Source organism: Dermacentor albipictus, chromosome 10 (genome assembly GCF_038994185.2).
Source record: "Dermacentor albipictus isolate Rhodes 1998 colony chromosome 10, USDA_Dalb.pri_finalv2, whole genome shotgun sequence".
NCBI lineage: Eukaryota > Metazoa > Arthropoda > Arachnida > Ixodida > Ixodidae > Dermacentor > Dermacentor albipictus.
This window is the reverse complement of record NC_091830.1, coordinates 13947746-13963053: the sequence shown is the minus strand read 5'-3', so window position 1 is coordinate 13963053 and position 15308 is coordinate 13947746. Positions and strand designations below refer to the sequence as shown.

At 42.9% G+C, this 15308-nt stretch overlaps 1 protein-coding gene across 11 annotated transcripts in view; it reads left to right on the top strand.

The window, feature by feature from the left end:
- Positions 1-15308, top strand: part of ACC (acetyl-CoA carboxylase) — a 102506-nt gene that overhangs the window by 75878 nt on the left and 11320 nt on the right. For 10 of the 11 annotated variants that reach the window (XM_065448976.1, XM_065448974.1, XM_065448980.1 and 7 more), the window contains 12 exons: positions 1615-1683; positions 3085-3176; positions 5612-5677; positions 7549-7819; positions 8699-8839; positions 9807-9938; positions 10816-10953; positions 11075-11195; positions 11284-11381; positions 11982-12092; positions 12551-12694; positions 14291-14411. In XM_065448976.1, coding sequence (XP_065305048.1) covers positions 1615-1683; positions 3085-3176; positions 5612-5677; positions 7549-7819; positions 8699-8839; positions 9807-9938; positions 10816-10953; positions 11075-11195; positions 11284-11381; positions 11982-12092; positions 12551-12694; positions 14291-14411 — 1504 coding nt within the window. The remainder of the gene's footprint in view (positions 1-1614; positions 1684-3084; positions 3177-5611; positions 5678-7548; positions 7820-8698; positions 8840-9806; positions 9939-10815; positions 10954-11074; positions 11196-11283; positions 11382-11981; positions 12093-12550; positions 12695-14290; positions 14412-15308) is intronic. The other variant, XM_065448977.1, reaches the window with a different exon arrangement.

The window sequence follows — 15308 nt, the reverse complement described above, 5'->3', positions numbered from 1 at the left end:
TGCATGTCTGCGAGGGATGTTATACATGGGATGTGTACATTTTACGGACGTATGCGAGGGCCTTTTGCACCGTGTTTGCCATAATGTCAATTACGGTCGCAGCAGGGATGCAACGGGCACAGCGCCCATGCATCAAGAATGTATATGCAGAAGTGCAGCATAATCCTCATTCTTCTATGCCTTCCTAGTTTTCGAATTGCGCCAGAAAATTTGTAAAGTACTACCTGTGCACGAGCTGCAGACGTGATAGCTTTGGATTGTAATTTGAACGCACGAGAAAACATAATTCTGTTACAAGAAAAGTCAAAGCTTCCATTGGAGGATAAATATTCACTTGTGTGCCAAAAGAGGTCCATGTAGGATAACCGTAGGGCATCCGAAATAGGTCCAGGTGCAGTGTCCTTGGGACATCCGTAATAGGATATCTGAAACTGGATGTCCAGCTTATGTCCTATTTGTATCCAAAATGGTGCATAGACATTAGGACATGATTCGGATGTTCTATGGATGAAGTGTTTTCACAGGGATGAATTTGTCTCATCTTCGTGTTTGTGGCTTTAGACATTCCTGTTGCTTTATTTACTATGCTTTATCCAACTATTGGCCTAAATTTCTAAGCAGTGACATCTTTGTAAAGGTTGTGTCTGTCTGTACAACATTCATTTTGTCACTCAATCTTTCTTAAATAATTGAACAGCGTTTTTCAGGAAATTTGTGTTTTTGCGTTTATTTTTTTGCATATTTCACAAGTAGTCAATTGCCATGTATATATATCTCCTGTTCAATCGCTGTTTGCCTAGTAAAGGAGGCTGCAGGCTCTAGTCAAGTCATTTGCCTCTAAAGCGACTTTTACCTGCAGTCTCCTCCATCACTGATGGAAATAAAAATATTATTATTATTATTATTATATGCGTCAACCAAAAATGGCTATCTGTACAGTATGACGGCCATGCCAGTTCTGGCACAGGTGTGATTATCCATGTTTGTAGATAGACATTTGGGCTAGTTCATGATCATTGTAGTGCACAATCATTGCAAATAATTGCTCTTTTAATGCAATATTTTGTTGAATATGATCGATTTGCAAAGTGACAAAGCTGTTTGAAGCCATAAGGAAGAAGTTTTAGGCAAATCTATGTGCAGCTCATCATTCCAGTGGACACCAGTACTAAACTTCTCTCTAGTAATTCTTGTACAAATCTTGGTTTTGCTACAGTGTGAAAATTTACATATGCCCTCAAGTATGTTGTGCCGATATGTAAATGCACCAAGCAGTTTCCAATAGAGAGCGGACACCTCTGAAAATTGGTTCTGCCATTCATTTTGAGTCAATTCCTACCGAGAAATTGTGCTTGCCAAAGTCAATTATACCTTCTGTGCGCCTACTCATATACTAAAGTGTCATTCATTTGCATGTGTAATTGCTCCTGGTGACTGCTGATGACAGAACAAACGCCTTTCCTGATTGATGTTTCAGCTTTAGTGTCTGTTTCTATAAAATGTGGGAAAGAGTATGTTTATTGGAGTAATAAGCGTAAACGTATGCTGCTATCTAAAAACAAGCTTTGTTTAACGACTGGGCCCCCACTACATTGCCGCATCCTGCTTTTGCAGGCCAAGAGGACCGACTGCAACCACATATTCCTAAACTTCGTGCCCAAGGTCACCATGGACCCGGCCAGGGTACGTACAATTCGCAGTGGATTCAGAGGGCCCCATCGTTGTAGCCCGTGTCGGATTCAAACCAAACTGCTGTGTTGAAAGACTTGCACTTTCTGAAAGACCGAGCTCTGTGAAAAGGCCGCAAGCGTTCGCTGTGATGCACTGAAAGCACACGACACAGTGCTCAATTTCGTGTTTGATCCAGCATATTGCCTGTCGTACCAACAGTCATGTCCAGTAAGCTATACCATTACGACCCAAAGCGTATAGCGTACGCATGCTATTTCTCAGATTTAGCGTTTGCGACTGCATGGTTTGTGGAGTTTGCGTGAAACGTGGCGGTGGTCCCGATTGCCTGCTTTGAATTGAATTTGGCGTTGCTTTCGTGAAATGCACTTCCTTCGTAGCAAATGACTGTGTAAATGGCTTTCTCTTAGTCTCAGGCTGCTTTGACGACTGAGTATTATGGATAGCCTTGTGGTGTTTTCGAGATCGCTTCTCGTTTCGAACAAGTCGAAGCCTAACGAAAGAAACATTCGAGATGTCAGCGCCACCTATTGCTACAGTCGGGAGATAGCTGCAACGAAGGCATATGACCTCTGAGATACGAATATCTCGCAGGCCAACTAAAACTGTAAACAACATGCGCTGCTTAGCGTACACTATCCCATAGCGTATAGCGTACGCTATGGTTGCGTATGCTAAACTAAAACTGTCTCCTGTATGTCTCCTGCTTAACACATCTGTCTGCAGTACTCTCTGCAATCGCGTTCACTTAACATGTGAATTATGCAGAAGTTAAGGACTGCTTAGAGAGCAATGGAATGAAAAATGTTAGGTATAACATTAAGAGACAGGGAGAGAGCGCTGTGGATGAGAGAGCAATAGGGGATATCCGACATTCTAGTTGACATTAGGAGAAAATAAATGGAGCTTGGCAGGCCATGTAATGCATGGGTTAGATAACCGGTGGACCTATAGAATTGCAGAATGGGTGCCAAGGGAAGGTAAGCGCAGTCAAGGACGGCAGAAAATTAGGTGAAGTGATGAAATTGGGAAATTTTTAGGTGGAATTTGGAATTGGCTGGCGCAAAACAGGGGTAAATAGAGATCACTCAGAGAGGTCATCATCCTGCAGTGGACATTAAATTGGCTGCTGATGCTGCTCATGATGTTGAATTTAGTAGCAAATATAGCTGAGTTGTACCATAAGTCAGGCTAGTTATGATGGATGCAGTTGCTGCAGTACTACTGTTTTTTAATTCATAGTTTTGCTGTTGCTTTGTTTATATGATGCAGACATAGCTGCACTGGTCAGCTAGGTTATGCCTCATTACAGGTTTCAGTCAGCAGTCCATGGTGTTTTTAAATTGTTAGGAATGACGTTTGCATATGCCAATGCTTTCTTTTTTCAAATTGTAGATTGCCGAGAATGTCAGGGACATGGTGATGAGGTATGGGCCTAGACTATGGAAGCTCCGTGTCCTGCAGGCCGAGATCAAGATGACAATTCGGTGAGTGGGAGCAATTTTGGATGCTGTTTCGTGTACCAGGTGCAAAATGGAATGAAATCTGTCAAGTTGAAAGTTGCTGAGCTTATTAAGCCGCAGTATTTCTGGTAGCTTCCGGCATCTGTGCTAGTGTGATGGCTGCACATTTATGCTGATGCATTCAAGCTTGTGCTGTAGCCATTAAGCATTTCGTATGGCAATGCTTACGATGAAGTTCTAACACATCGGCTGTTTTTTATTCTGGCCCGATTTGTGGGAACGCTTGCCTAGATAAATGGGGACTAGTTCGTAGCACTAGCGCAAAGCTAAGAAAAAGTGCATGCCGCACATTTTGCATGGAATTCTGGTTTTTATTCTGATATGTATCTTGTTATTCTCTTTTTTCTGTTCTTGCTGTTGGCTGGTGTGATAGTTGTATGCCTTGTGTATTGTGGTGCATGCGCTTTTTTGGAATAACTTGGAAAGGGGAAAAATTTCTCTGCCACTAGAATGTCAGCAGTACGTGATGCGATGGGAGAACTTAGTGTAATGCTCAGAGAAATTACATGCTTGGCCTTTCTATTAGTATGCTGGCTTGTATAGTTTGTTTGCTGATATTTGGACAGTTTCATTTAAGCTACAAATCTGATTTCCTGCTGTCAGTCCAGTCGAAAGTGTAACAGGCAGATTGAAAATGATGAAAGGAACATATACGAAATTAAGTGTAGTGTACAGAGAACAATTATGTTCATGGCTCCATGCTTGTGTTTGTAGGTGTACACCTGATAATGGCATTTTAGATAGAGGTTGCTTCTTTTCACATAAACCACTCTATTTTATACAATCCGTTCCTAAGTTTTAAGACTTGAGGGTTTAGTGAGCCTCTGAGGCATGTACAATAGCTATACCAGCAAGTAATTTCAAGAAATTATTATGCAGCATGTTTCTGTCCATTTCTGGAAAGACGATTTTATCACCGAGCCATATCGGATACTCTACGGGGCCATCACGTAATTTCTTATCCACTGGTTTTCAAGCTATACAACTTGGGGCAGGAAAGCCGCAAAACCTGTAGACATGTTTAATATGCAAAGAACTTCGTTCGGGAAGTTAAAAAGCTTTATGATGTTTTCTACTAGGAGCCATTTGGTTCTTGCAAAAGACCCGCTGGAAAAATCATGTTGCCCAGCAATTGTTTACATGCTAGGTTCCAAGATGATACCTTGAAGAATCCAGCTAGCTTAAATGATAACTGAATCAACATCAAAATTATTTTTTAAAGAGCACGCAGCTTCTAATAATGTGGCTGAACAGGTTGCAAACGCAGATCACAGCATAGACCGGCAGTTGACAACTGTCACTGCATGAGAAAAGCCGCTGTAAAACTCTCTCTTGCTCGAATTACTGCATATTTAACCCTACCATTTATTCTGCGAACCAGACATGAGGCAGCGTGCCAAATGTTCTGTTGTTAGGCTCTCTTCTTATCCTTCACTCTCCAATGTGAGCGTAATGCAATGAAGGTGATGGGGGCATAACACAAAAATGCACACGTATACTTAGTTAAATTTCTTAGATTTAGATGCACATTAAAGGGACACTAAAGTGAAAAATGATTTCTTCTGCATCAGTAAATTACCGTTCTACAACACCAAAGACACCACTCTTACAACTATAAGACGTTTGGTAAGCCAGAAAAAGTGCAAGAACGAAATATGGGGGGCGACGCCTACTTAAGTTCCCGCACCTGGGGGCTGTGACGTCTTGGACTTTGATGGCATCTTCTAGGGCCTACTAATTATATATAGCGGTACAGATTGACTACATTGTGTTCTAAAGGAAGCAAATATTAAACATGACAAGTTTCGGGAACCTTTATGCAGCGAATGCAGCCCAAATGCGAAAACATAGTTTGGAATCCCTAACGTCACGCTGACGTACCGGCGCTGGGGTTTCGGCACGAAATTCAAATACTGATACTTCGACCTTCATTTTCTTATCTAATAATAAACTACTCTTTTGAAATGACTGCCTGCAGGGTTCCCAAACAATGCTTCATTAGTCTAAACTGATTTATTGTTTCGCTTTAGTGTCCCTTTAAGGACCATACGCAGTCAAAATTAATGTGGAGGCCTACATACTAAGGCATGTGTTGCTTTTGGACATTAGACCTCTTCAATTTAATTTTGAGCCCAGAAATGTAAATATTTTTTAAATATATTTTAGTGAGTATGTTCGACAGCATTGTTCGCTTTAGAATATACAGCGCTTTGTTGTTGCTAAGTGTGCTTTTGTTGCTAGGCTTGGCTCATAAACTTGTACAGTGGCATCTTGTTGCCTTTGACCTTTGCCTACCTTGCCTCCCCCCCCCCCCCCGGCCCTCCTGCTTGACCTCTGCCCCTGCGCATGCTTGCGGCCGCTGCATGGTATTGGGGGCGCATGATTGGCCCGTTGTAAAGAGGCATTGACGCCAGCTCCACACCCAGCCGCATGGTTTTCACCGAGGACTTGTCTGGGCCTGGCGTGTAAGTCCAAAGAAAATGGCGGCAAAAGGTTGTCTCTGGAGAGAGAGGCACCCGCGTTGATGACGGGAGAGGCTGCGTTCTGCTTCAGCCTCTTTTGAGGATTAGTTTATCCGTCGGCGTGCTGCGCTAGTCGTTTCGCTGTGCGTCAGAAGCTCTGCAGCCAGTAAGTTTTCTTTTTTTTTTCCCCCGCTAAAGCAAAAACAAAAGCTTCTTTTGGCTTGTCGCATCTCGATGCGTGTTCCTGACGGTGGCATGTATATTAAGGAAGTGGATGGGGGCACTGTATGAAAATGAGGGGATTCTTAAAAGAAGGCGACACAGAATGCAGCCCCAATTTTTTTTTTGCACCTGCATGTTTGCGTTGGTAACCACACAGTGCTTTCCGTCAGTGTTAATTTGATGTAATTTAGTCTCATTATCTTTGAGAGAAGTTCTCAAGCATATAAGCTACTAGCAATAATACAAACAAGCATGAGGGACCTGGGGTATGGCAGTGGGTGATAAAGGAAAGCACGAGCACAGACATGCTTGCTGATCTTGCCTCATATTTTATAAAACTTGCACTCACCTACCCAGCAAATTGATTGCATGCATTAGGGAAGCTGCATACCCAGGCATACATGATGTGTTCTCATTAAACAATAGACAGCTTAAGTTACGGAGACTTAAGAGTGCTATCCATTTCACACCCGAGTAGGTAAACTTGCAGGAGATAGGCAACTAATGCTGTCGCAGAAGTCCCGCTTTGTGAGTTTTGCAGTGCAATTGTGTTAGATCTGCGCTGCTTTCTGCAAAATAACTACTTGATATATTACTACTACGACTTGTAAACGTAAGGTTATGTCAAATCGCACATTATTTGGTCACTTTTGTGCTTCCAGTATGCAACATACTATGTTTTGGGCCAGTATAACGTAAAACTGTTCCAATCTGTTTTTATCCCAAATCGGCCATTAGTCCTCCCTGATAAGTCAAAATGGCTCGGGCTCTGCCCTGCCCGGTACTTCCAAGTCAGGGACGGCATGCGTGTTATCAGCGCGACATAGCATTCTCGACAGGAAAGTAGAAAGTGCAGCGTTTTCAAGAAAGGAAACGCAAGCAAGACAGACAATTATCGTTGTGGGACAAATATACACCCCAAAGGGTGCAGCCATTTTAAGAGTGAAGTCTGTCTCATTATGAGCACTTAACACTCTTTTTGGAGTTATCCTGTACCTCCAAAGCCTGCTTTTGGCTCCCTTGCCAAGAAGGTTGTGTTGTGCCCATTTGACTCCCTTGCAATGGGAAGATAAATTAGTACGAACAACAATAAAGGAAGATGCACTCGGAAAAAAAATTTAACACCCTTTAGGAATTATTTTGTCCCACAGCGATAATCGTCAAGATTGCACATATTTTCTTATATGTGCAGCCAGTACCTTTGCATGTGCAGCTTGTACTATGGTGCCAGGACCAGCATGCACACTGTGCCTTTGTGTTCTGGACAGGAAAGTAGCGAGTGTAGACTAATACATAGAAGTACACTGCAGGTTGATGACGATTATTGTTGTGAGTACAAGATAAAAGCGAAAGATTGTGTGACTTTTCTTTTTTAGAGTGCAGACTTTCTGCCAAAGGCAAATCATCTTATTAAGCAGTCAGTACTGGACTTAGACTGTATCCTTGTTTATCTATAGTTCTCTTGCACTTAAGTATGCATAGATATGCCAGTGTGGAGGTTGCACCATGGTGGTGGTAAATGCACAGCAACAGTAAATTTTTAAAAACAACTTTTCATTGCTGTTTTATGACTGACAGTGGTGCACTCTGTCTCCTCTTTCTTCAAACCACCGTCATTCCCCCCCATCTCCCTTGCTGTGGTTTCTCAACAGGCCTAGCCTAAATGGCAAGCTCGTGCCCATCCGTCTGTTCCTGGCCAACGAGAGCGGTTACTACCTGGACATTTCCCTGTACAAGGAACGCCTGGACCCCGAGACGGGCCTGATGCAGTTTGAGGCGTGGGGACCCCACCGCCAGGGACCGCTGCATGGCCTGCCCATCTCCACGCCGTACCTCACCAAGGACTACCTGCAGCAGAAGCGGTTCCAGGCCCAGTCCAATGGCACCACCTACGTCTACGACTTTCCTGACATGTTCCGGCAGGTCGGTGTCGCTGCAGATTCCTTGTCTCTAAGCTACCCCTTTCTGCCTCTCTGTACAGTCGTGAACATACGGAAGGTCAACAACACATTACAATGTAGAAGAGCTTCATCAAGTAATAACTTGAGCACACGATCTTTCACCACTACTTATTTGTTTTCCATAGAAGGTATTAGTCTTCTGCTAAGCATGCAAGTGAAAATCATGCTGATATTACACATGCTGGCGAAAGCAGAAGTGAAAGGATGCATCCTAGTTAGCCCTAACTTGTCTGTACTATATTTAAATTGTCCATAATAGTACAATGTTGCAATTGCTTACTTTCATACTGAATACTTGTCAGCCAGGAAAATGTTAGAGATTGAGTTCCTTGCCACAAAATTCATACTGCTGTATGTCGGTTGCACAAGGCAGTTATTGAACACCCGTGTTATGGAACATGTCTGCTATGTGCTGCAGTGGTAAATGGCCATGATATCGTGCTGCTGAGAGCAACAAGATCATGGGCCACGAGAGGTGGCAGGATCGATACCCAGCTGTGGGCACCACATTTGAATTGGGGGAGAATGCAAAAGTGCTCATGCACCTAAATTTAAGTACAACACATCAAATTAAACACCACCCCCCTCTACTACATCTCTCGCAACTGTAGTATTCCTTTAAGGTGTTACTCATCCACCCGCTTAGTTAATCAATCAATCAATCAATCAGTTGGTCTTCAAGGGTGGTTGGGTCTCGTGGCATAGTAGTAATGTGGAGTCCCAAACGACTTGCAGCACTGTCATTGTAATATGTGTGCATGCCATTCTGACACTGATGGATATTGCTCACGTGCCCCCTCCCCCCCCCCCTCTTTTTTGTTTTTTTCTTTACCACTTGTAGGCCCTGATCAGGCTTTGGGAGGAGCATGTTGAGATGCGTCCAGGCCAGGACATTCCGGCGTCATTGCTGAGCTGCGTCGAGCTGGTGATGGACTCGCAGGGACGGCTCGTCGAACAGAAGCGGCTACCCGGCGAGAATGACGTACGTGACATGCTGTCTCTGCCGCGGTTTGGCTGATGTGGCAAATTGGGCGTATTGGTGCTACATTCCGAACAAAATGAGCTCAGGACAGAGGGAGGGCCAACGCTACTTTAGATGCTGCAGTGAAATGATCAAAGCTGGTTGTAACAGCTCTGCAATCGTCTCATCTCGGTGGCATAGTTCGCGCAGACTACGCGAACTGTGCCACCAATACAATATGTATGCATAATCTAGAAGTTATAAATCTTGTCACTTGGCAGACAGGGACGAAATTGACATCTCAGTATCCTTAGGAGCACCTTGTTCACAGTATGCAAAAGTCACTGGTAAAACAACTTCAGTGCTCTCAAAAAAGTGGAGTGACTATGAAGCCGTGATGACACATTTCAATCTTGCCAAGATGTTTGCACCTAGGTACTTGTTTGGTCAGCAACAAGCTCTATAATTGTTACTATATGGTTGTTTTACCTGTCCAGATGATTCTTTGTTCTGACCCTTGACTACATCTGCCTGGTAATAATGATGACCACAGAGCAATGCAGTGCTGGCCATGCATGAGCTGTGACGGGAATAGGGGAATCATATGCAAACTGAAGCAGATTTGAATTTATTTGACTTGTGAATCTGGACCTCGAGAGGCCAGGCCTCGGTACCCTGTACACTAGGAGTTCAGAGGCTTCTTCCCGGCCGGGAAACGCAGATCTCTCCTTGTCTCACAGGAGATGTTCTTCAGCTATGACATCTGCTTTTCAAGGAGCCCACACGGGTTCACATTCCAGTGATTCTTGACCCCATCATATTCCAAGGACTGTCTTAATTGATGTCTTGAGACCCTGACAGGTGTCACGTCTCGAATGCAGGTAGTTGTAATGTAGCTGTCACCACCTTCATTGCGACGTCTATGTGTAAGTGCAAGCGAGAGGTGCCCCATTTCTAAACACACTCTCGCACATTCTCATTTAAACAGGTTGGCATGGTAGCCTGGCGCATGACACTAGTGACGCCCGAGTACCCAGAGGGCCGTGACATCATTGTCATCGCCAATGACATCACATTCCTTCTCGGCACCTTTGGACCTCAGGAGGACATCCTCTTCTTTGTGAGTTCTTTGATATGGCCAGTAGGTACTGTGTCTGACTTGGAAGTGGCTCCAGAAAGAGTTTTGGTTGCTCTAAGTAAATTTATGCACTTGTTAGGTCCTGCAGTCAGTTTAACATCATTGTGCTGAATATTACTCCCCTACAGGCACTGAAAAACCTGCAACTTGTCTCGCCAGAACAATTTGGGAGAGGAACAGTAGAATATACCTTGGAGTGCTAGCCTCTATTCTATATGGCCAGTGCCAAATTATGATGCTGGTGAAACAAGTTGATGTGGAATGAGTGAAAGGTGGGCAAGTTGATACGGGTTCATAGTTATGCCTGGGCAGTTTGATGTAACACAGACAAAAGAAAGGGTAAAGGAAATAGACAGGACATGGGCTGTACTCACAACAAAACTTTTTATTGAAGGGAAGTGCTTATATGTAATGGCCAGACGCAACAGCATATAAGAAAGCAAGATGAATTACAAAGGTAGATTGACAAAGCCATGTGACAGCAAAACAATCGGAGCATGGTAAAGTAGACATGTAAAGACCAAAAAAGAAACAAAGGTACGGAACCCGACCATTTCACTACAAAGTCACACACATCATTTAAGTAAACCAATTCCTTTTTCCATTAGGATTGGAGAACGCTGACTAATTTGTCCTGTAATTGGTTTATATGAAACACTTCAGTTCCCTCGTTCGTTACGATGAGGTGTGTGATTAAGTATTGGGTTGGGGGGGGGGGGGAGGGATCAACGAGCCCGGCTGAAGAACTTGCAGTCCTGCTTAAAAGCTTCCTTGCGACATTTGGCGCATGGTTACCCACCTTGTGAGTCACTGTGCTAATGCTTGTTTCCTGTTTTTTTTTTTTTTTCTAAACATGCAGAAAGCATCTGAAAGGGCCCGAGCGCTGGGAATTCCGCGACTCTACATTTCGGCAAACAGCGGTGCCAGGATTGGGCTTGCGGAGGAACTCAAGCACCTTTTCAACATCGCATGGGTCGACCCTGACGTCCCCGACAAGGTGAGGAAAGCATCCTCGAAGTTTTCGACGGTTGCAGCACGATTATGTCGCCTGCCGTGTTTTCCTTGAAAACTTCACCAGAGCCACGGTATTCATCTTGTTCCTCTTGCTTTGCACTTAGGGTTACCGGTACCTCTACCTGACGCCAGAGAACTTCAAGAAAGTCAGCGCCTTGAACTCTGTCAACGCAGAGCTTATCGACGATGAAGGCGAGAAGCGGTACAAGATAACCAACATCATCGGTTAGTTGTTTTACTTCTCGTGCCGACATTAGACGATTTGAGAAAAGTAGTTCTGCGAGTTCAATGTGGATTCTCGTTCTGCTCATAGGCAAGGTGGATGGACTTGGCGTTGAGAACCTGAAGTATGCTGGGCTCATTGCTGGCGAGACATCGCAGGCTTATGAAGAGATTGTCACCATCAGTTTGGTGAGTTCACATCCTTTTCTTTTAATTTTTTTATGTGATCCACCACATTGGTTCAGTGGCTGTGACGTTCTGCTGTTGCGCACCAGGTCATGGGTGTGGTTGCCAGCCACAATGACTGTATTTAGATGGAGGCTGAATGTGAAAGCGCAAGTGTACCGTGCTTTGGCTGTGCGTTTAACATTTCCAGGTCGTAAATTTAATCTGGAGCTCTTCGCTGCAGCATCCATGTGCAGTTTCGGAACATTAAACCCCACAATTTAAATTTACTTAGATGTTGCATTACATTTAGCTAGAAAAGTGAATTGCACAACGGTTTCATTAGCTTTCCAAAGTTGAAGGCAAGGTTTGTGTATTCCTTCGGCTTTAGCAGGATTGGCTTTATTTGTGCATTAACTTTGATCCAAGATGCAGATGCATTGTGTACCAGACAGGGCAGCCAGGATTCATTTACTTATATATATTTATTTATTTACTTATATTTATTGGATACATTTAGATATAGTCATTACAAGTTTTGCATGTAATGAAAAAAAAAAGAAAGTTGGGAAGTTCTCGGAAATCGCAAATCCTGAATGTTGTTTTCTTGCATGACATGTGCAGGTGACGTGTCGAGCCATCGGTATCGGGGCCTATTTGGTTCGTCTGGGACAGCGCGTCATCCAGCTGGAAAACTCTCACATCATTCTCACTGGTGCCGGAGCCCTGAACAAAGTTAGTCACTTAACATACACGATAATGTTTGTACCGAAGCAGTTTCTCATGGAATACATGGCTTCGATCGTGTTTTGCTGTGAATACATAAAGAGCTTGACTGCATCAAAATAAATACTGGTCCCACTGGACATACTTGTGGGATTCAATGTCATTGTTCATGTGACATGTTCAGGACTGTCACTAGCAATCTGAAATCTTGTTTGAATTAGTTTTGCTTGCTTTGATAATAGGAATTGTTTGAATGGTGAGCCGTCTTTGCAGAGCCTCGCATGTTTGAGCCGCTTTTTTGTAAGTGCAGCACTAAAAACCGCTTAAGACATTCGAAACATTGATCTATAGAGAGTAAATAGCATGGAGAAGAATACAGAAATTGAGTGTGTGCAGAAAATAGATGAGATTGGGATGACTGTGAATGAGACGTGGAACAAATGTCCTTGCTTTTTTTGCCCTTTCAGCTGCTGGGTCGCGAAGTGTACACATCCAACAACCAACTGGGAGGCGTGCAGATCATGTACCCCAATGGCGTCTCGCATGTCACCGTGCACGACGACCTGGAGGGTACCTATGTCATGCTCAAGTGGCTCTCCTACATGCCAAAGGTGTGATGGGATTTCCACTCATAGTCACTACCTATTTAAGGCTTGTAGAGCCATATTATCATGCAGTGAACCAGAGAGAAAGGGAGAGAAAAAAAAAAGAAAGGTAATAGTCACCTTGGATCTTGTAGCTTATTTATATCCTTTCACAACTGCCAATTTGTGACACACTGTTTGGTCACAAGTGCAGGCAGTGCGTTCTTGATGTCACTCAAGAATCGTGGCCATATTGATGTATTGCTTTGAGCATTTTGTGGTGAATGGGCTTAGACCCGTGTCATCTTGCCGAATCTCATAATAATGAACATGAATCTAAGGAATTATTGAATATAATGAAATAACTTTAAAGTTCTTATCTCTAGTATTAGCATGTAACGAATGTATGCTTATGACGAATATTAGGTATGATGAGGCTACCTTTTTGTCAGGTGTGAGTTCATCATAACAAGGTTTGACTAATATATTGATACAGTGAAATCGCAATAATTAGAATTCTCTTAATTCGAATTTACAGGTAAATCTAACTGCCCTGCTGGTCCTGGTCAAGTCCTATGCATTTGAGTAGAGAAAAACTCCTGCGAATTCAAGCTCCAATAAATGGCACAACGATTATTTCAAACAAAATGTAGCGCTCCCATGTGCCGCTTTTTGGACAAACCCAAGCCAAAGGTCAAGGTTCGATGCATCGCTAGCTCCCGTAACGTCGTGCGCCGTAAGAGTGACTAGGAAAGACCCCCACGGGGATCCAAGGCGGAACCGGCGCGAGCAGAGCGGCGTTTCGGTCTTCCCTCCTTTCCGATCCGACTTAAAGAGAGCAGGAAAGATCCCCTGGTGCACGCTTGGTCACGTTACCGCGCGCTCACCTATGCCCCCTATTCTAGCACAGCATCGCTCATTTCATCCCCAAAATTGGGCACATGGGAGGACGGTGTGCGTCAAGCCATCGTTCTTCTCAGCTCACCCCTGCATGTTTTCCCTCGCACCCACAGCAAACAGTCTGCAAGGACCGATTTTTTGGCAACTGGACTTTACACAGAACCTAGGATACTTCTGGCACTTCTGGCACGTGTTGTCCAGTGCTGGCAGAGAAAAGATAGACTTTTTTCAATGCGAGCTCAGTGACTGTTCTGGTATTGCAAAGCTGTACCGAAGAACTGATCGGGTGCTATACTTAACGAGGGCTCTCCTTATTTCGAACTTCGTTGTATTTGAATAAATTTCTGGTCCCCTTGTAGTTAGAATTAACCGTTACTGCATATTCGAAACTGCAACATGTGAATTTAATGTTACGTCAACTTGTGTGTTGTTTCCGTGTACGATGTAACTGTTTCTTACCATGAGTATGAGTTCCGTGGAAACTCTGTCTAGCTTGGTCACCAAAAATAAAGCATTAAGAGAGTGTAAAAAACATTCTTTTTAATATTTAAAAAATAAAAATATAGAGGTGAAAATTGTAAAGGAAGTGAAGAGAAGAGAGCAGATGCAAAATATCTTGTTATATCAGTAGTGCTGTTAACATTGTATCATCATGACACAGTGTGTTTGCCTGCTAAATGTGATGTGGAACATAACGGATGCTGATGGCTTTTGCTCGCGCAGTGTAAAGGGGCCAAGCTTCCTATCGTGGAACCGCTGGACCCCATCGACAGGGATGTGGTGTACACCCCATCCAAAGTTCCATACGATCCAAGGTGGCTCCTGGCAGGACGGGACAGTCCAAGTAAGCTCACCTGCCTCTGTCATCTATACAAGCTGCGCCTTTTATTAGTTCTATTATCTATTTATCATGCTTATCTCTTTTTATCTTTATATTTATCTATTATCTTTATCTTTTATATTTATACCTTTATATTTTATTAGTTTTATTACCTATTAGTTCAGTAGCATCAATTTTGAAGCATATCATTCCATTTACACTCTCGATAAAGAAAAGCTGTGATGGTGTTATTTGGCACAGGCTGTTACTACAGAATTAAATTGCAGGGTGTTACTGTAGTTGTAAAGGGAGTTGTAAAGGGTGTAATTACATAATATTGGGGTGTTATTAAATGGTGTTGTCAGGGCATTGTCACAAGGTGTTTCACAGGATGTTACCACAGGGCGTTATTACTGGTGTTTGACCATATGTTGGCAAACGTGACTAGGATAATTTGAAAGTGCAATCGCATTGATTGTGCATGACATTTATATGAGCTTGGTCACCAAGAAAAAAGCATTGAGAGAGTGGAAAAAAGACATTTTTATATATACTTAAAAAATAAAGAAATAGATGCAAAATTGTAAAGCAGTTGAAAAGAAGAGTAGATGCAAAATATCTCGTTATATCAATAGTACTGTAAACATTGTATTATCATAAAAACAGTAAATTACAGTTAAAAGCAAATACAGTATATGTACAAATGGTTATCATAAGTGTAATGAGTAATGTGTACACTGTATTAACTAGTCAAATAATTCTTAAGGTGGTTAATTTTTTAAAGCGAATCCTTTATTGATCCTTTCATGAGTAGTAATTCTGCGTAATCTTGAATGATGTTCTTGTTTCCTTTCTGTTGTCCTTGTGTAATGTCATTCAAAAACTAATTTAAAGTATAATGTCATTCAAAAGAATGTATTA